The following is a 24,814-nucleotide window of genomic DNA, read 5'->3' as shown; positions in this document are numbered from 1 at the left end:
CAACGTAATTGTGCTATTTACAAGTGTGAATTCAACATCTAAAGCGTCGTCGCTGGCAGCTGATGTAAACCCTGTACTCTCTCAACATGACGCACTCACTTACATGCTGTTTCATGCACAGTTAGGTCCTTTGAGGTCAGACTAGACTAATCGGCCGTATTGTTGTCTATGTGCAGAGATCTGTGTCAGGACACACCGATGTTCCCAGAGTTAACAAGATGTTACCTTTGAATCCAAACATAATAGTCCTGTTTCCTTTAACTTTCAGCGGGTCACTTATTCTTTGATTACTTCGGGTCTTGAACTTGTCGTCCTCTGTCTCGGTTAATCTATTAAACCTAGTACTTATTGTAAAGCCTATAGCATCCTGCCAGTGCCAGCCTCCCCAACCCATTTTGTTTGCTGTTTCTCAAGCACAGGCACATTCAAGCTGTGGGCTTTCACATTTTATCCTCTCTGTCCTCTGTTTTCCCTTTCTCTTTGCTGGACCATCCTGGGAGATCTGTCTTTCCCCACTGGCTATCAGAGCCTCATTCCTGTAGTTTTGGCTCTACATTTTGTGTCTCAATCGCTTGTTTTTCTCTCTGTCCTTCTTGTGTGCGTCCTTCCTGTGCTGTTTTCACCTTCTGTGTGTGTGTTTCCTTTCTCCTTTATGTGTGAATTCTGTGTTTAAGTTGTGTGTGCATGTGTGTATGTGTGCACACGTTAAGTGTTTTTCACACTTGCAGGTATAGAACCTCTTCAAGGGGAGCATGGATGACAAAGGGAAAAGTATAGAGAACCTTTTTTTTGTTGTTAGTTGTGTCCCTGTCTCCACTGATCATCAAAAAATATTGTGCGACCAGTTTAAACTTTTTCTTTCTTCAACTTTTCAGGGTCTTTATTGTGGAGAGGAGTTTATATGACTTGGTGGCTTGTGGACATGCTCCAGTATCACGTTCTTTACACGTGTTTCCACTCATCTGTCTTTAACGATGATCTTACCGTAGTTTGACTCTGTTTCCGAAAACATCATCAGATCAGATACAGATCCCTACAGCTCTGCTCTTCTTAAGATCCTTTTCTTTTTGTGGGTTAAAAATTTACAAAGTACAGTTTTACAATGTAATAGATCAAAATTATGTGATTCAAAGCTATTTTAAATTCACATGTTTTCTGTATAAAACAACGTTGGTTTTAGTTTCAACAGAGGTTAAATAAATGCTTCGAAGTAGATACTTGCTAATGACGTGATCTGTTAAGTATGAAAAGGAAATACAAAAATAAACTATGAGTATCTAAAAAAGCACAGTGCTCATAAAGCGCAGACAGATAAACGTGCAGATAAGACACGTCTTGAGCTCAGTCGTCCTCTCAGGCCACTCATGGCATTTTGTTTATGCATATGCAACCGTGGCGTATTTTGGCTCTGAGACTTGGATATAGGTTATATAGAGTGATTATTTCACAGAAGGTGCTTGTAAATTGAAAGCAAAATCGCAACCACACTCAAACAGGCATGAGGAAGTGTAGCCTCGCACAAGCCTCTGTACAGTTTTTTGCTCACAGGGAAGTGAAACCTCTCTATGGCCACAGTGAAATAAATACTCTTGGTCATTAGCAGCTGCTCTGCACTCGACACTCCGTCTCTCTCCCACTTATGAGGACACACGCCTGCTACGGGACATACTGCTGGCAGAAGATCACTGGCAGCAAGGGAGTAATTATCCAGAGATGGGTTTCGAGGAGGACCTGAGGTGTCCACAGGCGCATGCAGCAGTCATGCGTCTGCTGGACTCAGAGCTTCACCTCATGGAGGTAATGAAGAAGTGGATGGGTCAGCGAGCTAAGAGTGATCGCGAGTTTTCAGTGCAGCTGCACCACATGACTGCAATGGTGGAGAAGCTGGAGAGACCTCAGCCCAGCGCAGGGCTGGACTACATCAGTCAGCTCAACAAGGTGAGGACAGAACACTGCAGCTGAATCATCAAACAGACACCCACGGTGGAGGAGAGCCACTGCACAGTGCATTTATTTCTTTGAGTTCATTTAAATGTTAGCTTCAAAGCAAGACAAGTGAATTATGAACATCAGTATTTTCCACACAAAGGACTTATTTAATGCCGTTGTCATCATTTCCCCTAAAAATAGGGAAACTGTGAAACGTGATATTTGACAAATGGATGCAGACTGGATGCAAATACTTCCTAAATCAGAATTTATCTTCTGAATCTAGCTCTGCTGGGATATCATGAAACATTTACAGCTCTTAACACCACACACCACAAAAGGCTTTTCATCATATGAGTAACTGACCTAAATCTCTCTTCTTTTTTTTTTTTTTCATAGTTACTCTACGTTTGAAAAGGGGTAATGACAATAATGAGCTAAACTGGGGGATGATAAGTTACTTTAGAGATGCTTCAAGCTAAGAAACAGAAAATCTAGGTTTTCCAGGCTCGGCCGTGTGTGTGTGCTCTCTTGTGATCTCCATTCATTCATTTTCTGTTGTTTGCATGACCCGTCTTCCTGACCTCTGCCTCTGTCTGTCAGTCATGGGGAGTGCTGGTCTCACAAACAGAGTCTCTCAGTCAGGTGATGAAAAAGCACTCGGAGGATCTGCTGGACGGTCCCATCAGTAAACTGACGCTGCTCATCAGAGACAAACAGCAGCTCCGCAAAACCTATTCAGAGCAGTGGAACCTGCTGAGGCAGGAGCTCAACAAGGTGTGTATCTAACGCAAGCCCACACCACACTGACTTACATTCATTTCCTGGAGACTTGCTTTGATACTAACGGTTCAGTTTGTCTGTCTTACTCCCTTTGTACAGTCACACTTCTGACTGTGGCATCACCATCTACTTCTAAAAATGTTTACACACATCCCTGTTCCATAAGTCAGTGCAACACACAATATACGTGAATGAAAAGGTCATCTAAAGGAAAAGGACACAGAGACCTGACTAAATATGTATCGTGTTGTGTATTGACTCATGAGAAGAGATTTTATTTCATTTTGTGTGTATGTAGCATGAATTTGTTGAAAAAAATTGTAACAGATTAGTTCTGCAGCCTTTCTCTGACGTTCAAAACATTAAGAAGCAAAGACTTGGGTTGCACTATAGTCCTTGTTTATAGCAAAACCTGCTACCGTTATATTCTTTGGGCTGCAAGTGGATGCAAACAACTTAAATGACTCTTAAAGGAGAACATAAACGTGATCATAGCTGTAGATATTTATTTATACAGACAAAAATAGTCTCTTGAAGAGGTATTTCTCGATTGTTCTTAAGCATGTCATCTTACTGTGGAGGCGGCTTCATAAATAGATGGCAGTCAAATGAAATGAGGTTTGGTAGACTGGAAACAGTGCATGCAAATGCATTTTGATGCCCTCTCGAAACTGGCGCCTGCTCCGCTCAGCTTTTATTCCCCAATTAAATCAGGAAAATTATGTGCTTTTCACCTATTCATATTGATTTGCAGTTAGAGCGTCTGTCAAGAAGTTAGTTTTTTTCTGAATTGACTTTGCTGTGCAGCTGGAGACCAGATAGTTTGTATGCGTGACTATGTGGTTATAGACAGACCTCATGAAATGGTTCTAACAACTACAGTGTTAGAGATCGTATCGTACCGTGTGGAATGAAGCCACCAGCAGCATAATAAAGGTCAGATCATTTCCTCTTGGCCTTCTCTCATGTTTCATGTTCCTCTGCAGTGACAGGATTGTTGTCCACTTCCTGTGCTGTATCGCATTCACACTCACTGTAGCAACTTTGAACCGCACGAGAACCTCCTTTGATCGCACCTTTCTTTACGTGATCTTCTCTCCATTGGTGTGTGTGTGCTGTTTTGTATTTAACACAAGCAAGAGGTTGTCTCTTTTCAATTTTTGATCCGTGATAAAAGTAACGGAGTAGTAGCTTCTAGGATAAATCTAGTTGTCATTAAAATCCTTCAATGTTGTTTTTCCAAACTCGCAGATCTGAATGAGGCTTCTATATAGCTGATTACCAAATGTTAATACTAAAGTTAACTCAGGTATTACGTTATATTACTTTTGCTGTCCTCTAATCGTTTTTGTAACAACCAAACCTATGGTGTTCTCCAAGTATCAAGTTTGGGGCCACTACTTTTTATTCTATCCATGGCACGACTTTTCGTGGCTACCCTGATGACATTCAACTCCATGAGATTGTGTGACACAGGACATGCTCTTGACAAGTACAAGGATGTTACAAAAGTTCTCAGCTCAACCTGAGGCAGAGGAAGGAGCTGGCGGTAAAGAGTCAGCTAGCAAGTCAGCTAGCAAGATCCTTTTTGGTATCGTTTATAATTATAATATAATCTTTAATACTATTGTTGTCATAATTGGTATTATTAGTATTTTTATTGTTAAAGCTGTATGTCCTTCTCTGAGTAACGGAGTCCATGTTCAAACCACTGCGATAGTCGCGTAATTTCCACAAAGGTTTGTGTTAAAATTAATTCAGAACTCTGCTGCCTTTTTCGCTAAATACAACCAAAAGAAGAGAAAACATTATGCATACTTTGAAGCCCTTACACTGCTTTCTTTAATTGTCCTTAAAGTACTTACTTAAAGGCCTTGTTCTAGCTCTTGCCAGACAATCTATGAGTCAGGACCTTTATGTTGCTTGCTTCTTTTAGCCGTTGCAAAGTGCAGAACAAAAGCTTTTAGTGAGGAACCTTTTAGTTTTTTATGCTCCGTTGGAAGACCATAAAAGGAATGAAGATCTGAGAACAGCTGAAACTGCCGATAGCTTTAATGCAAACTTGAAAGCTACATTTTTAGCCTGGCTTTCAATTCGAATTGCTTACACACGCCACAGTTTAGTTTTAGTACACGTGACGGCCATTAAACATTTATTAATATAATAATGTTATTGTTATTCGTATTGCCTCAGGTGACCCAAACAGAGCTGGAGAAGTTGAAAACCAGCTACAAGCAGGCAGTTAAAGATGCAGCCCAGGCCAAGAGGAAGTACCAGGAGACCAACAAAGGTGGGGATTCCTGGTATTGCTTCTCGGAACAGAATCACTTTCACACTGATAGCAGTAACGTTGTTGTTTCGTCCTTCGTAATGTGTATTTTTCAACATTACCTAATGAGCTGATTCTTTCCCACACGCATGCGTGTATGCAGACAAAGAGCGAGACAAGGCCAAGGAGCGTTACATAAAGGCTGCACTGAAACTCCACGAGATCCATAATGAATACGTCCTCTCTGTGCGAGCTGCTCAAGCTTACCATCAGCACCACTACAGTCAGATCCAGCCTGCCCTGCTCAGCGCACTGCAGACTCTGCAGCAGGAGATGGTGCTCATACTGTAAGACTGAGCAAACACATACTACACAGTGTGTATGAGGAAGCTTATATAAGGGGAAGGAAATATGTGTACGTGCTGACACCTGATTTGTATTTGTTCTCACACAAATATCAATGTTAATCCATCCGCCTTTGGCAATTTTACCTTTAGTTTTTAATCATCACCTATAAGCCAACAGATACGGTGTCAGTGCCAGACAACAATAGATAGATAGATAGATAGATAGATAGATAGATAGATAGATAGATAGATAGATAGATAGATAGATAGATAGATAGATAGATAGATAGATAGATAGATAGATAGATAGATAGATAGATAGATAGATAGATAGATAGATAGATTACTTTATTCATCCCCGAATACTAGAACTCTAATAAAAAAAAAAAAAAGCACAAGAATCAAAGTAGTGAACTTTAGATTTTAGGGCTTGTTTGAAGACAGAGTTTGTAAAATACATCCTTCATTACGACCTAAACAAAAAAGAAAGAAACAGAAATCTGACAGAAAGTTAATTACATCAGTGATAGACCGCAAGGAAACCTACAACTAACCAGTGTGGGGATGTCTGCATATTAGACTTTGGAGATAATTAGTAATGCAGTGTATATGCAGTTTGAAGTCAACTGTTGTTATGTGTCTGACCCAGAAAGGAGATCCTGCAGGAGTATTTTGACATCTCTACTCTCCTCCAAAATGAAGTGGTGCGGTTACACAGAGAGATGTCGTCTGCCGTGGCATCCATTAATCCTGACACAGAGTATGAGAGCTTCATCCAGCAGAACAGGTACACAGAAGTATATGTTTCCCCTCAGCAACGTGGCAATCACGAAACCTCCGCCCGCAGATCAGTGATACTGTGGCCTGTGTGTTTGTGATTATAGGTCAGTTGGGGAGATTCCCGCTTGTGCAGACTTTGACTGTAGCCTGCTGGAGGACTATGAGCAGCTAACTCCCAGGGAGATTGAACTGAACGACCTCACACTTGAGACAATTCAGCACAAGTGAGAACAAACAGCACAACCTCGTTCAGCTGACAAATGCTCATTTTCCCTATCTCAACTACTTCCTCCATGTCAAACTGCCCTGTTTACTTCATATTTGCCCCATTTCCCCATGTCTTGTATCAATTGCTTCCTCTACGCACATTATTTCTCAGTCTTGTCTCCGCAGACTCACTGCAATAGAGGAGGAGCTGCTGAACCTGGCTCGAACTCTGGGCTCTCAGCAGGCTTCAGTTGAACAGCTGGAGCTGGAGCTGGAGGAAGAGCAGGAAGGTGTTAAAAAGGGCCAGAGGTGAGTCAATCGTAAACACCAGTGATTCTGTTATAGTGAGGGGGAGTCAAAGTAAAAGCCTGTGGTAGCTGTGAATGCAAATTGTTGAAGGTTGCCTTTGCAGGTAGTCCTTCCCTTCGGCTAAGTTCAGCGTGCTGTTGGCTGTGCAACAACTAATAATCAGTGTGGTCTCGAGGGAGAGTAGGTTCCTTATAAATTACAATAAAGCAATATGGTCAGAGTTATGGTGTTCAATCCTGTCATCTGTCTTGGTTGATGAGGCTGTCTGAAGGTGTTAGAGGTTCACAGCCCCGTGGGAATGAGTGAGTCATTAAAAAGCTGCTGAAGGACGAGTGGAAACGATGAGTTTATTTGCAAGAAGTAGTTTTTTTGTTTTTTTAGAGCAGCTGGGGGAGCACATATGGTGGTGTCAGTGGAGTGAGTAGAGGTTACGTTGCCCTTTAGTCTGTACTTTGAAGAAACATTTTGTAAATGAACCATGAAAAGCTGCAGGAACTTGACCTCACCTCACCTGAGGTCTGTGTACCTGAGTCCTTGTGTGGTTGCTCCCCTTCAATACTTTAAGGTATTTTCAAAATGAAGAATTCTTACATGGATCATTTTGTTTTGAGTAATCTCAACGGACCCGATCTCAGCAAATACTCTGAAATAAGAAACTGAAATTAGAAAGTGGTTTGACGTTCTCGCTTGTGAAATAAAATAAAACACTATTTTATTGTCCCAAGACGTTTCGCGGAAGCAGAACCTGAAGCTCCCGGACCAAGCACACACACAGAGCAACAACATCAAGAACAAGTACACTTTTAACAGAAAAAAAACTTTAGCAGAGGTCTTATGAGGGGGCCCATCTAGATAGACCACAGTCACTCATAGAGAGGAGGGGGAGCAGGGTTAATGAAAGCTATGAACGCCTGGATAGTGAGAAAGATTAGTGAAGAGGATCAATGCTCAGCGCATCATGAAATCAATACCACAGTTTCTGGTCAATTGATTATTTGTAACAGCTGTAATCAAATTCCCACAGAGTAACTGACTCAGAGAGGCACAGTGTACGCCATGCACACAGGGAGGTTGGAGTGGTCGATGACACCTAACAGGTTACTCCAGCCATGCTCTTTCTTCTGAACCTTGTTCACTGTACACACAGACCTCAACGATCAATATGCTCAGCTAATTTTTTTGAAGTTCTGTTTAGCCTCTCCTGCAGGGCCCTTTGGGGTTATTTGGGGTTTATGGGTCTTTCTTGCGCACTGTTCCTGACAAAAGCTGACTAAGCTGTCACTAGAGTAGCCATATCATTGACCGCATTAATCAATGGTAAGCACCTGCCCAAACAGGCATTTTATTGATGCTTGTGTGCTTTTGTGCTGTTTGTTTGTGTCACTCGTGTTGTTTTATTGGCTTGTGCACCTTTTGCATTACACTAAAAGACACCTAATTTATTGTCCCTGCTGCTCTCTGCTTTGTCCAGGGTCTACCAGTTCAGCAAGAGACATGCGATGGAGGAGTGTCGGCAGCAGGTCGCTCTGTCACAGGGCTTGAGAGCAAAGCTGGAGGTTCAGAGGCTTCTGTTGAAGGAGAAACTGGACAAGCTGGGCTCCAGAGAACCTCCCTCAGCACTGAAACTGGACACAGACACGGTTTCAATTTCATCCAACACTGTGCGTTCTCCCTGCCCCGGGCTTTCCTTCCTTTCTTCCTTTCCAGGTCTAATTTATTCATTCTCTCAGTCAGCAGGCAGTAAAAAATAGGGTATGTCTCACATGTAAAACTCTGAAAACAAGTCATTATATTTGGTATAAATTCACAGAGAAATGGATAGATAAAATAGATTTGGATCTTTATATCCAAATCTGATTAATCTTGTAATTAAACTCATGCTCATACAGCATTACTGGCTGTAACATGCTAGCAGCATGGATCTGAATGGAGCTGGTAGCACTTGAGCAGACTCTCAGTCTTTTTTATTTTGTGATTTAGACATGTTTACTCCTTTGCTCAGCATTGAAACTATTCCTGTGGGAACTTGAGACATTTATGATAAATATCAAACCATAAATAAGCCAATATATAAGCCAAATATAGCTATAATAGTATTTGTAAATGCTGCTTTTGAACATGTGTCGAATATTTACCTGTATTTAATAAGATTTGAACTCAAACCCAGGCTGATGGGATATTAATGGTTTACCTCTTAATTGGCAATGTCCCAGTGATCAATCACTCGTTTCATCATTTCATTACTTTTCTGGACTTAGCAGTTATCATTTTGCGCAACTTGCTTGCTTAAAATGTTTATACTTACTTCTTTCTGTACTGTATGATAGTTCATATCTTGTCATTTTCACTGATTCTGTTGTATTTTGCTTCCTGCTTGTACTGACCAATATGATGAGCTGTGGATCATTTTCCTTCAGGACCAAGGTCAAACTCCAGGCAAACACCTCGTGGATGGGATCATAAGCATCTTGTTTAAATCCAAACCTGAGGTAGGTTACAAGCAACATTACATGCCAAACAATGACTGAGAGCCAGTGGATATACTAAAATGTATTATACCCCATTTTCTATTTTAAAACGAAGGGCGCTTTCTCCTTCCTACCTCGCTCTTGTGCCTTCATGTTCTTAACTTGAACTGCAGCGCCTGTTTTGGGATACTCAAACCTCAAACCACACAACAAACAATAAATCATGTTTTGGAGAACTTTCAAAGTATATGCTCTGCACGGCTGAGCTCACTCGGGCACATGATCTTTCTTTGTAGTCTCATTCTCCTGATGGCACCTTGGGACTTATTGAGGTCAGCCTTTGTCGGTCAAGTTGCTACTTTCAAAATTCTGCCTGACCTAAAACTGAGTTTACTTCTCAGGCGGCCAGATTGCATTAAATTGCTTAATCATTGCCGACATAGAGTAGAACACAGGGTGGGAACCATGATCTAGCTTCACATTAAACCTCAACAGGAAAAGACAGTCATTCTTTCAGTGTTTATTCAGTCAGAGACATACTGTGCACATGCTCAAAAATATAATCCCAAGCACAACTTGAAGTGAGAATCATTTGCTATTTTCGTGTGAGCTACTTCTCCTTCTCTAACTCCCACCCCCGTGCTTCTCTGGAGGCATGAAAAGAGGTGTGGTTGGACTTTAAAGTTCTTTGAAGTGTATCCACATAATCTTGGCAGATTCACCTGCAAATCCGTCCTCTATTGCTTCGTATTTTTTCATTATTCATGTCAGCTTTAAAGAGGCTGCTTTTCTGTCTTCCTGCCTCCAGGTGCCTTCAGCCCTCACGCCGGTGCAGGAGGTGGATCGTCCTCTGGGCCAGCAAGAATGGTACCATGGAGCCATTCCCAGACTGGAGGTCCAGCAGCTGCTGAAGAATGACGGAGACTTCTTGGTTAGGAAGAGTCAAGAGAAACAGGGCTATGTGCTGTCCGTGCAGTGGGATAGATCGTGCAAGCATTTCCTCATTCAGAACACTGATGTAAGTAAATCTACTTCACAGATCAGAGCAATATGAAAGATGTTTCACATTCTTACATCATTCACTTCCTTATGAACGTGTGTTTTTTTAGAATGCATATGCAAGTCAACTTCTCAGTTTCCATAAACAGTAAAATAATATGTGGCTCTATTCTTCTCTCACGTTATTTCTGTACATTGAGTAGTAGAACCCCCTCCATGACATGAAGTTTTCCTTCTTCCTCTGTGTTTGCATATCATTTCACCTCTGTCAATGCTTTTCCATGTGTGTCAGTAGAATCTGTACCGTCTGGATGGAGAAGCCTTCCCCAGTATCCCACAGCTGATCCATCATCTGATGTCCTCGCGACAACATGTCACCAAGAGGGCTGACATTGTGCTGAAGAAACCAATACTGAAGGTAAAACTGAGACACACACAAACACACACACAAGCATGCACACACACACGACATTCATTAACATACAGCCGTGTGACAAAGTGTTGCTGCCTGATTTGCATGTTTGTCACACCTAAGTGTTTCAGATCATCCAAATTTAAATATTAGTCAAAGATAACACAAGTTAACACAAAACGCAGTTTTTAAATGAAAAGTTTTATTGAAGCGAAAACAGAATCCAAACCTACATGGTCTTGTGTGAAAAAATGTTTGCTCCCTAAGCCTAATAACTGGTTGGGCCACCCTTAACAGCATCAACTGCAATCAAGCATTCGTGATAACTTGCACTGACTCTTTTCCAGCACTGTGAAGGAATTTAGGCCCACTCATCTATACAGAATTGTTGTAATTCAGCCACATTGCACGGTTTTCCCAGCATGACTAGACTTTGGAGTGACTAGGCCACTCCAAAGTATTCATTTTGTTTTCTTCATCCATTCAGAGGTGGACTAGCTGGTGTGTCCAAAACACACCAGCTAGTCCACCTCTGTATCATCATTGTCCTGCTGCAGAACCCAAGTTCTCTTCAGCTTGAGGTCACAAACAGATGGACGGACATTCTCCTTTAGGATTTTTTGGTAGACAGCGGTATACATCGTCAATTTATGCAAGTCACAGCAAGTCTTCCAGGTCCTGAAGCAGCAAAACAGGCCCCAGACCATCACACTACCACCACCAGATTTTGGTATGATGTTGTTTTTGAAATGCGGTGTTACCTTTATGCCAGATATAATAGGACACACACCTTCCAAAAAGTTCAAGTTTTGTCTCATCAGTCCACAGAGTATTTTCCCAAAAGTCTTTGGCATCATCAAGATATTTTCTGGCTAAACTGAGACCAGCCTTTATGTTCTTTTTGCTCATCAGTGGTTTCGGTCTTGAACTCTGTCATGCAGCCATTTTAGCCCAGTCTCTTTCTGATGGTGGAGTCATGAACTCTGGCCGTAACTGAGGCACGTGAGGCCTGCAGTTCTTTGGATATTGTTGTGGGGTCTTTTGTGACCTTTTGGATGAGTCGTCACTGCACTCTTGGGGTAATTTTGGTCAGCCATCCACTCCTGGGAAGGTTCACCACTGTTTCATGTTTTCAACAATGTGGTTCACTGGAGTCCCAAAGCTTTAGTAACGGCTTTATAACCTTTTCCAGACTGATAAATCTCAAATACTTTCTTTTTCATTTGTTCCTGAAGTTCCTTAGATCTCAGCCCAATCTCTAGATTTTGAGGATATTTTGGTCTAAGTCACTTTGTCAGGTAGGTCCTGTTTAGGTGGTTTCTTGATTGAGAACAACTGTGTCAGTTATCAGGCCCGGGTGTGGCTGGAGAAACTGAACTCAAGTGTGATAAGTTATGTTTAACAGGAGCGTAACCCTTTTTCACACTGGGCCATGTAGGTTTGGATTTTGTTTTCCCTTGATAATAACAACCTTTATTTAAAAACTTATCTTTGTCTTGTATTTAAATAAAATTTGTTTGATAATCTGAAACATTTAGGTGTGACGGACATGCAAAAAAAAGAGGAAGAAATCAGGAAGGAGGCAACACTTTTTCCACACCACTATAGTGCATTCTCTAGCCCCATACCCTAACCTTAACCACCTCAACTACGAATCTAAGCCTTAACTTTTACTCTTAAACCAAGGTTTAACAGGTTTCAGCCCATGAGTCTTTTAGTATTTATATCTTTTTATTGTATTGTTCTTTTTTTGTATTGCACTGCAGCACTGCCCTCTCGTCCAAGACAAATAAAGAAACCTTGAACGTTGAAAAGATTGTGTTACCCTGCAAAAAGAGCACACAAAATTGAGATGTCTCCACAACATTAATATTCCATGAAAAACTGGCCCTAACAGCTTAATAAAGACAAGACTGCGCATAGTGTTGCAATTTCAACCTACCCTGTCCGTATCTCATGCTTCCTTTTTATCCTCATTAGGACAAATGGGTCCTGGAACACGACGATATTATCTTGGGACATCTCATTGGACGGGTGGGTAAACTTGATAGCAGAACAGAAAAAGTGTATGTAAAAGAACTTAAATGTTTTTATTTCACTGCTTTCTGTGACAACCATTAACAGAGTTAGCAAGCGTGTCCATTTTATTTGTCTGCCTCATGTTTGCATAAAATTTATTTGGGTGTTTTTCTCAAGGGGAAAGACTGTTCTACTTAGAAACACGAGCAACACTCTGGAGACCTTCTTGTCAGTTTAAATAGATTTACATCTGTCACATCTTCAAGAGAAAGATAAAAGGAAAATGATGAGGTATAAAAGTTTCAGTTATTCAGAAAAGTTTATTCTGGCCTCTAAGCTGACGCTAAGTGCTTAGCAAAGTGGATATCAATCATTTTAGCTAAAATCTTCCACTATGGAGCATCACAACATGGTGTAATGATGTTGATGATGATGAGATGATGATGCGGAGGAGGAGGAAAATGGAAAGCAGGCTGCAGAAATTTCATACTAACATAAATTTAACTCAGGAAATTGTTTCTGGAGTTACTGTCCGTAACTTGGTGTACATTTCTTTAAAGGCGACATCTACAGCAGCCAGTTATCTTTTAAATGTCCTTGTGAATATTTTTTTGAAAAAAATTGGACTGAAATGATGTGAACCCTTGAGTTTAACTGATAATTATCATTACTTCATTATTATTTGTTTATCACACTTGTCCCTGTATGTTTCTGCTAATTGAGGAAATAACTAATCAGGTGTGAAAATGCTATATTTTGCATCATATGTCAGGTGTAACATTATGACCACTGAGAGGAGAAGTAAGTCATACTGACCATCTAGTGACAGTTCAATGTTCTGCTGGGAAACTTTTGGACCTGGCATTCATGTTGATGTTACTTAGACATGTAGCACCCACCTAGACCAAACGAGGCACCATCACCTCATACTAAAGACACTCCTTGATGGCAGCAGGCATCCCCAGCAGGATGCAGCCTGACACAGACACACAAAAACCGTTTAGGAACAACTCAAAAACAACAGCACACTGTGTTGACCTGGCCTCTAAATTTAATAGATCCCAAACTGATCAAGTGTCTGAGGGATGATCCACAGAGGCCCGTCCACTCAACACATAGGACCCAAAGGCCCCCACTAACAACACACTGTTACCTGACACCACCACTCCCTTAGGAGGCCCATGTCCATTCTCTGATGAGTCACAACTGTTCTGGATGCATAAGGGAGACCTATACAATATTAGAGAGGTGTTTATGATGTCATGTCTGGTTCGTGTATGTAGTCTGTTTAGTTGTAAGCAAGACTTTGAAAAATTGTCATCATATTCTCATATTGACATTACGTTGGTGGTACCACACAGGGTAACTTTGGAGAGGTGTACAACGGCCGTTTACGCTCCGATAACACCCCTGTAGCTGTGAAATCATGTAAAGAGAATCTGGCCCCGGAGCACAAGAGTAAGTTCCTGATGGAAGCCAGGTTAGTACACACAATTACAAGTACAAGTACACACACACACACACACACACACACATACATTTTTGTATGGCCATCTTTGTGAGGACACTCATTGGCATAATGCATTCCCTAGCCCCTTACCCTAACCCTAACCATCTCAACTAAATGCCTAACCCTAACCCTGACCTAATTGTAACCTTTACCCTAAAACTGAGTTATAACCTTCAAAACAGCCAAAAAAGTGAGGACAGGCCAAAATGTTGCACTGGTCCTCGGATAGATAGCTGTACAAGTACACACACACACACACACACACACACACACACACATATGTATACATACAGTATATCCGCCTCTCCTCTGCTGTCCAGGATCCTGAAGCAGTACGACCATCCCAACATTGTGAAGCTGATCGGAGTGTGCACACAGAAACAGCCCATCTACATCGTCATGGAGCTCGTTCAAGGTAAATATGACCCTGTTTTATGCTGGCGTACTCAACAGCACCGGAGATTTATTGTGGCAATAACACTTGTTCCGCCATCATCACTTTCTCTCCATATACATATGCATGTGTGTGTGTGTGTGTGTGTGTGTGTGTGTGTGTGTGTGTGTGTGTCTACACATTTCAAGGTGGTGATTTTCTCTCCTTCTTGCGCCATGAGGGTCACAGTCTGAAACCTAAGACATTGATCAAAATGACAGAAAATGTTGCATCTGGCATGGAGTACCTGGAGAGCAAGAAGTGTATCCACAGGTTGGTCAGTCGATCAGTTTGTATATTGTGTGTAACTATTCTCGAGACAATTTGGAATTTAAACAGCAGAACAGTGTGTTAGACAAGTCATGATTCGAGTGAAACTGAATTACCTCCGTGCTCATATTGCATACACTATTATTTCCCCAATGAATTTACCACCCTCTACAGTATATTATGCAAAGTAGAAGTCATTCACTTCACTAGGCGCCCCCAGAAAGCAGCACTCTCCCATATGGTAATGCAATAAACTCAAAAATAAGGATGAAACGTTTTCTCTTTAAATGCTTGAAACACACTCTTCCTGCACAACACATTTTCCTCAACTTCTGCAGCGATCGAATCAATAGTGGCATATATCATGTAGCACATTTATAAAAGTAAAATACAACAAATCGGAGTAGACAGTAAAATCAATAAAATAACCAAAGTTGTAAATGTTTAAACAGACTGCTGAACTGAAATGAGAATGAAAAAAAGTTCCTTTTCAAATATTAATCGACTAGTAATTCCACAGTATTAGTCCATATCTTTATGTATATTTTTTGTACATACTGTCGGTAGACTGAACGCTGTAGGACTTGATGACCTCCGGCAGCTGTCAGTTTGCGAGAAATAATCATATTTGAGATGGAGCTGAAGCGTTCAGAGCTTCATAAACTCTTTTATGCCATGTAATAGGATTTTTAAATCAGCTGAAAACGGGGACCAAAGCTAGAATGGTGAAATTGGCGTGTTGAGATCTTTTTGACTAAAATTCCAACTCACACAAACACAACCTCAAAGGATCACGGATCTATGAGCAGGAGCTTGTTATAAAGATCAAATGTGGGATTTTGTAGAGAGCAGGCTGCAAAAAATATAGCGCTAAGAAGATGAAAATGCAACCCGAATCAAACCGCATGGAGGATGTGTGGAGTGTTTTGTGGGGCTCTGCAAATGGGGAGCTTTGTAAGGAGCATGAGTGATGGCTGTTGGAAGCTCTAGAGGAGAGGGGTGAGGTTGTGACATCCGGCTCATTGCAGGGGAACTGTATGATTTGCCCAGCGGGGACAGATCAGAGCAGACTGCTGCTAGCTGCTCAGCCTGTAACGCTGCATGTCAAATTGCTCTCACACGCAACACCAGAGACATGACAAGAACGCGTGTTCCTTCACTCCCTTTGGTGCCTTCTGTACTCTCACTGTTATTTTTTCTCATGCAGGGCATGCTTTTATGTCGCATTTACATCCATTTTTTCATCAGCCTCTTATCATGTCGCTTAAAACCTTTCTTTCATCTTTCTTGTCGTTTCTAAGGGACCTTGCAGCCAGAAACTGTCTGGTTGCGGCACACAATGTGGTGAAGATCAGTGACTTTGGGATGTCCCGTCAGCAGGACGATGGTGTCTACTCTGCAGAAGGTGGCCTCAGACAGATTCCTGTCAAATGGACGGCTCCCGAAGCTCTGAACTATGGTAGAACTCCGCTGCCTTTGCCCTGCAGGAAAAACACCTCTCCTGTTTTGCTCAGCCAGTATTCAATTAAAAACAGACAAAGAACTGAATCCCTGACTTTGCCAATGCTGCCCTCTGCTGTTGTTTCCAGGTCGGTATACTACAGAGAGTGACGTCTGGAGCTTTGGTGTCTTGCTGTGGGAGACTTTCTCCTTGGGAATGACGCCCTACACGAGCATGACCAACCAGCAGACACGAGACGAGGTGGAGAAAGGTAAACGCTTCACAGTGTTTGTGTTCCACCACCATCCACGTGCGTGATGCTGTTTGCATTTGGAGCTAAACGTGTGCTGAATTTTCTGTTTCAGGATACCGCATGCCTGCCCCACATGGCTGCCCTGTGGAAATCTCCAAAATTATGAACAGCTGCTGGCAGTACGAGCCCAGAAACAGGCCGTCTTTTAGGAAACTTCGGTCTGAGCTCAGTACTATATACAGCAGAATTACATAATGCAAGGAGCTGTGCATGCACATATGTTGAGGAGAAGGTGGGCTTGGAGTTGTTGATAAGCTGTTTGTTCCATCTGAAATCATATTGAAAAGGCAAATAAAAAAAATAGCATTTAATATATGAACAGTAAATATTAATTTTTAGACTTCTTTAGTTGTGGGGATGAATAAGCCAGTTAATGGCAGTACTTCTGTGCTCCTTACAACACTTATGTTGTCAACACTTCATTTTCCACACTTGAGTTTTTTTCTCCAGTGCTGTACTCCTGCCGAGTGTTCTCAGAGTTTCATTCACAGCCTATTAAAAGCTATGCAAACTCACTTATTTTGTTGTGGTTGCCATGATCTTTTTTTTTCTTCTACTCTATTAAGGCCTTAAACCTGAGGCGATGTTTTTAAATCCTCACCTGAGCCTTCCTAAATTAGTCCAACAAAGCCTAACGCTTGTAAGTTCAAAAAGGAACAACCAGACACTCGAGGGGAAATTTCTGAGCTGTGTCTGAGCTAGTCTGCTTTTCCTCATCACCAGGCATGAGCGAGATTTGGAGAACTCCAGCAAAGCTCGCACTTCCTCCTAATCAAAGCTATAAATTAAAGAGTAAACGACAGCGCTTTGACAATAGAGACTAGTGTTCTTGAGCTTCTTGTGGTGACTCTGCTACATCTGATGCAACAGAAATGAAATGCAGCAAATTTTGAGACTGTTTCGGCTCTAGAAATACCAGGGGGCCTCTTCACTGGACACAATCTTCCAAATATGGTGTCTGGATGCGTTATAATAACAGAGATGGCCTGGTCTCCGTACATGTGCCAGCTGTTAACTTTAGTACATTCCTACAGCAAAATAAATCCACAGGCTGTATTATAAAGTGTTTTGTTTGATCTCAGCAATAGATAAAATAATAATGTAATGTGAGGCCTCTGTGAACCTCAGACAGAAGATGAACAACTTTAAAGTTGTCACACTTGCATCCTAGTTTAACCATTTCCCTGACAGTGCATCCACAGCAGTACTGGAGAATTTTTAACAAGTACAAAGATCAGTTGTCCTGTTTTATTATGCAAAACAAAAAAAAAACAAAAACAAACAAAAAACAAAAAAATGTTACCTTCATGACCTTAAACTGAGAACAAAAACCAATGAAATCAGAGGTTCAAGTGCCGAGTTCTCTTTGAGACCAGGCAAGCAACATTGTTGAGTGACACTGTTATGTCTCCGCAATGATGGCAGTGTGGGTGTATAATGTCATGAAGAGGTGACATAGAACTCAACGCTCCAAGAGAACACGGCTGTCTGAATACGCTTGGCTCAGTGTCAGAGTTGCACCGGTGGATTATTGTAATTGTTCTGGATTTATTTACATTTTCTGTCCTTAAGCCATATTTTATACGGATTAGGGACATTAGCATGGATAATCCTTTTCATGTTTCTATGATAAAGTATTTTCACCTGCTGCAAGATTACATGCCTCCAATCCAATTTACCATTAATCCCCCAAAGAATGAAAACATGAAATTCTCAGAGTGGAGTTGCTGAACTTTCAAAAAAAATAAAAATAAATAAAAAAGTTGCACAGCTTGTGTATCATAAGTCAGAGCTCACTTATTGATAGTTTCTCTAAATATACGAGCAGGCACATAACATCAGTACAAATGCTGCTGGCAGTTTGAAGTGTCTCTTCAGGGCTAGAGCCCAGCAGAAGTGGCAAAAAGAAAAAACTGTAATCCTCTAGTGTGAAATAAACTGTTACTCACAGTCAGTGAGACCTAGTGTGGACTCATCTTATTTTCTAGGTTGACAAATTTGGGCAGAGGGGAAGGCGTGGAACCTGTCACTCATTTCACTGAAGTAGTTTTGTAATTAAAACCGCACTGGTTGAACACGTTCTGTAACTTTTAGTTGTCACCTGAGTGTCTTGTGATCTTGTGATCCATTCACTGTCACGAGGTTACATAACATTCATACATAAAGAGCCGGCGGTTCTCCACCTTAAAAAAAAAAAAAAAAAAAAAGTTGAACCCTTCTTCTTTCTTTCGCCTAGTTCTGTTATTAACCAATCCGACAAACAATTCATCTTAATTTAATACTTTAGGAACGGAGGTTTCTCATTGGTGACTGTATCTTCATGTATGGTTAGTAAATATCTGTTTGGAGTTATCCAACAAATGCAGTGCCAATATATGAGGCGGTATGTTTACTTACTGAGACGCAATGTTTTCCTGTCAAGTGTCGAGTCAAAAAGTAGGCTGAGGAGAAACCATGTTTGTGCACGCTCTGCTAAATACATATTGACAAAAACCCAAGCGCTGTCTCCTGATATGCTGCTACAATTACAATGTGCAGATTTTAAAACAGACAACTGGTGCAGAATAAACTAAAATAAATCGCAAACACGCTCATAGATTTTATGTTTTATCATCTCAATAACAATAAGTGAGTTAATACATATTCAGGCCAAAACATATATAGTACATGCAGCAGACTGAGTAAAGTCAAAATATCAACGTATGAATGATTAAATCAGGAGTATCGGGTTAGATGTAGTTCAAATCTATTCCTGTCTTTAAGTGAATGAGATATAATCACTTTACCTCTGTTTACCATGAATGTCCTCGTCACATTTGTACATTGCAGTGTGCTCTGAACAACAACTTTAATGACATTGCAGGTTGTACAGCAAAGTGATTTTTAGTACAGCAGCAAAGTATAACGCGACATGATCAGGTATAACATTATGACCTAGTATTGTATAGGTCACTCTTGTGCCTCCCAAACAGTTGTGACTCATCAGAGAATGGACTTGGGCCGCCTGAGGGTGTCCTGTAGTGTCTGGTAACAGGATGTTGTTAGTGGAGGTCTTACGGGTTGAGGGGAGGAGCCTCTGTGGATCGTCCCTCACATACTTGATCAGTCTGGGATCCCGTGAACACCTTGGGCTGTTTTGTCATGTTTTTGTTAGTTGTTCCTAAACTGTTCTGGTGTGTGTGTGTCTGTGTCAGACTGCATCCTGCTGGGGATGTCTGCTGCCATCAAGGAGTGTCATTGCTGTGGAGTGGGGGTGTCTGATCTGGTCTAGGTGGGTGGTACATGTCTAAGTAAGATCCACATGAATACCAGGTCCAAGGATTTCCCAGCAGAACATTTTATTGCCACAAGACGCTCAATGGCATTTATGTGTTCTGTCAGTGGTTTTAAAGGTTGCGCCTGATCGGTTTATATAAACAAAGGCTGAAGAGTTAACAAGAAAATAACCATAAAAATATGCACAAAGTGAGCAAATCAGCTGAATGCATACACAGACATCCACTCCTCCCTGAGCGTTAACCCGGTCAAGAACTTAATAACATCTCCTTGAAGCAGAGTGAATTATCTGAATGAATATTCTGCAATTGAATAAAAATAAAAAAGAATATAACAGAACACTTTGTTTTTCTAGTGTATAGCGTATCAAAAGATAAAACCAGTAAAATAATACAATGAAGCCTTTTTATGCTCGAGTAGGTGTGTCATTTTAGCAAGAAAAATGCTCCACGCGGAGTTACATAAGGAACACTTCCCCAAAATAGGCTCGTGCTTGTCAGTCAGTGTAACCTGTTTTAAAATAAGATCTACAATTGCATCCTACTATGACGATAAAGAATGAAAACAAAACATCTCCACAGCGTGACAGTCTGATTGTCCGCCTGTATCCCAAATCCGCCTGAATGTCAGTGAAATCCGACACTGTCCTCTATTACATTAAAACATGTCACACTGTTTGTACGATTTATTATTTTGTATATTTCACATATTTAAAAGATAAGAATACATTAACAGTGCAACATTTTATTTCTGCTTTGTTCACTTTTTCTATACCCACAAAGACCATCAGCAGGAGACTCTCTTCCTGTTACATGCATTACAATGCTGTTCGGCTGCTTTCAAAAACATGTACCAGAGCCACAATCGCTGTTCTCTGAGCTGTCGCTTCTTAAATTTCCTAGTGGCACACCTCTGAGTCACACAATAGGGGGGGAAATGGATTGTGGTGGCATTAGTGCTGGGGTTAAATCACTCACTTCTGTCCAATGAAACAGACTCCAAATATAATACTTGGCAAACGTGTAAAACCATGTGTGTGATCTAAAAAATCCTGATCAAACAAACAAAGACCTGCCTGATGTCAGTGACCTCAGACGGGATTAATTCAGCCTCAACGATGGAAACGCAAAAAAAACACAGACTCTGCAGACGTTACATGTTCCAACCCACAGAACTGTCTCTCATATTCCAAAGGAAACGCCAGAGTTCCCAGAGAGAAACACACTGTATGAAGGACAGGACAGGAGCGTTTTAAGGACATCGTGAGGTTCTTTGTGATTTTCTCCACATTGTGAAAACATGTAGCTTCGTCAGGAAATATTTGGTCAAAGCTGTGACCACCACATTAATCTATGTGATGTTTGCAAAATGTTACTTGTATTGTCATACTTTTTAGTTTTAGAGTTAAATAGACATTTACCAAAAAAAAAACAAAACAAATATCTACACTGTCAGCCATCAGCCACAACAGTATAACCACTGATAGAAGAAGTATCACTGACCATCTTGCAACAATACAATGTTTTGCTGGGACACTTTTGGACCTGGCATTTATGTTGATGTTAGTCACACCCACCTAGAACTAGACCAGACACCTCCACCTCATAGCAGTGACACTCCTTGATGGCAGCAGCCACCCCCAGCAGGGTGCAGCCTGATACAGACACGCAAAAACAGTTAAGGAACAACTAAAAAAAAAAAAAAAAAAACCTGATAAACAGCACAAGGTGTGTATATATATATATATATATATATATATATATATACACACACACACACACACACACACACACACACACACACACATGTATGTGTATATGGTTAGCACTGATGCCCCCAGAGAGAAAGTCTGGTGCACTCGGGCCTTTTGCCTTCCTGGGTTCACAAGACGGTTCACAAAAACCAGCCTGCAACCTCCAGAGCAGCCTGAGGGCGACGGTGGCAAGGAAAAACTCGCTTTTAACAGGAAGAAACCTTGAGCAGAACCCAGCTCATATGGAGTGACCCATCTGCTGAAGGCCAGCTGGGTAGAAACAGAGAAGATAGAGAGAAAAGAAGAGCAGGAGAAACAAAATAAACAAACCTCTGTCATAGATACATACATCAAGCTGATGGAACCATGTAGGGTCTAGTAATATAACACATAGGTGATGATGGTCTGCTTGCCCTCCTCACCCTTTTCACTCATGATTGCTCTGCCATCCACCCCACAAACATGGTTGTGAAGTTTGTGGACCACACCACCGTGAGTTGTATCCTTAATTCATTATTATTATATTATGTGAGTATAACAGGAATATTGGGCAGGTTGGTGAATTGTTCATCTAGGTAGTAGTGGATAACTGGAGGAGGCCATGACGACTTTACATTTCTCCCTGTGTCTGTGTGGGTTTTCTCCGGGGTACTCCAAGGCATGCTCCTTAGGTTAACTGGTGATTTTAAATTGACCCTAGGTGTGAGTGTGAGTGTGAATGGTTGTTTCTGTCTCTGTCTATGTGCGACCTGTCCAGGGTGTACCTCGGCGCTCGCACAACGACAGCTGGGATAGGCCCCAGCAAACCCTCTGACCCTAGTGAGGATAAGCTGTAGTAGAGGACGAGATGAGATGTAAGGATAGTGCTGCCATGTGCGTCCTCAGACATGTACATCGGAGTCACCTGCGTTCGTGATTTGGTCACATGACTTTGTGTTACACCTCCAAACACTCTGCATGAACCTGAAGTCACATGATGGACCATGTGAGAGGCAAAGATGTGTCTCCTCTGCACTGCTGCCGAGACTTATCAGAGTGTCACATCACATTCACAAGTCTACTGTAGCCCTCTGTCACCAAGAAGCATCTGACTGCCTCACGGGCTCATATCTCCGTGGCATCTGGTTGTGTTACTTTATGTACCTGCTGAATTCCAGAGAAAATTCCTCAACGGTTAGTAACACTCCCCCTGGCTGCTTCAGGTGGATCGAATCAAACTGCAACCAGCATGATTGATGCTTTCTTTTCTTTACCCAAGACAAGGTATCCAGGAAAAACAATACTTGCATAAGCTGTGCTTTGAAGATCTACTTCATTTAATAGCCATGTCTTTCATGCAACTGTCAAGGATTACACATGAGAAAATTGGGTTGTCATTGAGTGGGATGATGAAGTGCATAATGGTTCCAATAAAAACTTCCTTTCAGTCATTTAACCCTTTGTATGGCGAGAAACTATATATAGTGACTTCAGCACACATATTAAATTGCATCCCTTTCACTGAGGCATGTGGCTTTCACCCAGCCAACCAGTAAAGATCAAGGAAACATTCTCAGGTCAAATATGGTCTGCAAGATCCAACTCTGTATGATCGCTGAACGTAACTGATTTATTTGGTACCACAAAGAAGTGGCCTAATGTTGTCCAATGTGATAATGTGTGTGGAGCCAGGCACCTGAATCAGCACTTTCGTGTTTTGAAATTTTGAAAAATGATACAAAAAAAAAAATCCTGTTTTTGTGAAATTGAGACAAAAGTTATCAAACTGTGCAGATAATGAAACAAAATATAAAGATGGTGATGTCAGTTTTGTTCATGATCATGACTGAATGAACGTGAGTCATTTGCTTTTTACCAGTCAGTCTATATGTGACCAGCTAGGAGCGTCTCACTTACAGCACTAAGACAATGCCTGAACAGAGAAAAGGAAGAAAACTAAAAAGCCTTGTTTGTTTGAATAGCTGCAGTGATTTGATCTGCGTCTCACCTGCAGATTGACAGGAGCCCTTAATATCTGCAGCAGGATCGTCTCAGATCTCGAGGCAGCCAAGAAAAGGCGCAACACGACATGTGACAGGGACATTTTTTGAATACCGTCAGCAGATAATATCTGGAACCTCCATCCTCTATGGCTGCCTGTTGTTCAACCACCCAAATGTTGAAATATTTAAGAACATTGTATCATTTCTGCATCAACTGAGGTGAACAATAAACACTATGCATTACATAATCAATCAACCACTCAATAAATCAATCAGTCAATCAATATAATTATAAAGCACATTTAAAAACAACCGAGATTGACCAAAGTGCTGTACAACAATTAAGCGAAAAAACAAAAACAGCAATCAACAACAAATCCAGCAATAAAACAAGAATCAAGAAGGCTTAAAAAATATGGTAAAAAAGTAAGTTTTGAGCCTTGATTTAAAAGAGTCAGTGGAGGGGTCAAGTCTGACAGGGGGGGGGGTGCTGTTCATCCATGATTATTGCAGCATTCATTTGTAATGACGATTTGGACTACCTTAGTGGTGACAACGCTCTAAACAATAATACTTATTCAATATTTTAGTCATGTTTCTCTTGTCAGTCTTGTCAAGGAAAAGTGCTTTATTACATTTTCAAGGAAAATATAACTAATAATTTTTATTTCAATTTATGAATAATTATTTATTATAAATAATAAATGTAACATTTCTTCTTCTTCTTATTATTATTATTATTATTTATTATTATAAGCTACTGGACACTGATAAGCTGGACACTAAATAAAGTCTATCTGCACTGTGCTGTACGTTAGTGCAGGTTGGTTGTATCTGTAGTTCTGTACAACTAAATTTTAGCAGGAGCGTAAAAATAATACAACTTCATCTAATATTATCAAGCAGGAAGATCTCAGCGCACACTGTTGTATAATGAGTTGTGATAGTCAATATGTTGCAGAAGGAAAACAGATACCATCTGGAATGTTCTCTCTGTCATTCAGATGCTGGAGTACACCTACCTGACATGTGATGAGTCCTTAAACTGGAGTCTCTCCTGCTAGATAATCATCTAGATTTCAAAATAAAATCTGAGCAAAACGTGTACAGGAGCAGTGAGCATGTGAGGAAGTGAATTGAGGGTCAACTCTGCCTTTGTTCACTGTTTGTCACAGAAAGACTGAGCTCAAAGCATCTATGTGCACATAAGACCGCAAAATATTAAACGTGGGCAGCTTCATGTCTGTTTGTCTGGACAGCTGTAAAATGTCAGAAACATAATGGCCCAGTGACGAGTCCTGGTGGACTCTTGTT

General features: G+C 41.0%; 1 protein-coding gene across 1 annotated transcript; it reads left to right on the top strand.

The window, feature by feature from the left end:
• Positions 1-1,558: 1,558 nt before the first annotated feature.
• Positions 1,559-17,008, top strand: fes (FES proto-oncogene, tyrosine kinase). The gene is made up of 18 exons (XM_047579778.1): positions 1,559-1,938; positions 2,533-2,706; positions 4,906-5,002; positions 5,145-5,328; positions 5,978-6,115; positions 6,213-6,332; positions 6,502-6,624; positions 8,096-8,285; positions 9,042-9,113; positions 9,901-10,110; positions 10,387-10,509; positions 12,484-12,537; positions 13,884-14,002; positions 14,353-14,447; positions 14,615-14,738; positions 16,037-16,194; positions 16,325-16,447; positions 16,542-17,008. The coding sequence occupies exons 1-18, from the start codon at positions 1,714-1,716 to the stop codon at positions 16,682-16,684; spliced, it is 2,472 nt and encodes an 823-aa protein (XP_047435734.1). The 5' UTR covers positions 1,559-1,713; the 3' UTR covers positions 16,685-17,008.
• The last annotated feature ends 7,806 nt before the right edge of the window (positions 17,009-24,814 follow it).

Source organism: Mugil cephalus, chromosome 3, assembly GCF_022458985.1.
Source record: "Mugil cephalus isolate CIBA_MC_2020 chromosome 3, CIBA_Mcephalus_1.1, whole genome shotgun sequence".
Lineage (NCBI taxonomy): Eukaryota > Metazoa > Chordata > Actinopteri > Mugiliformes > Mugilidae > Mugil > Mugil cephalus.
The sequence above is the reverse complement of the archived record's forward strand: the minus strand, read 5'-3'. Positions and strand labels throughout refer to the sequence as shown.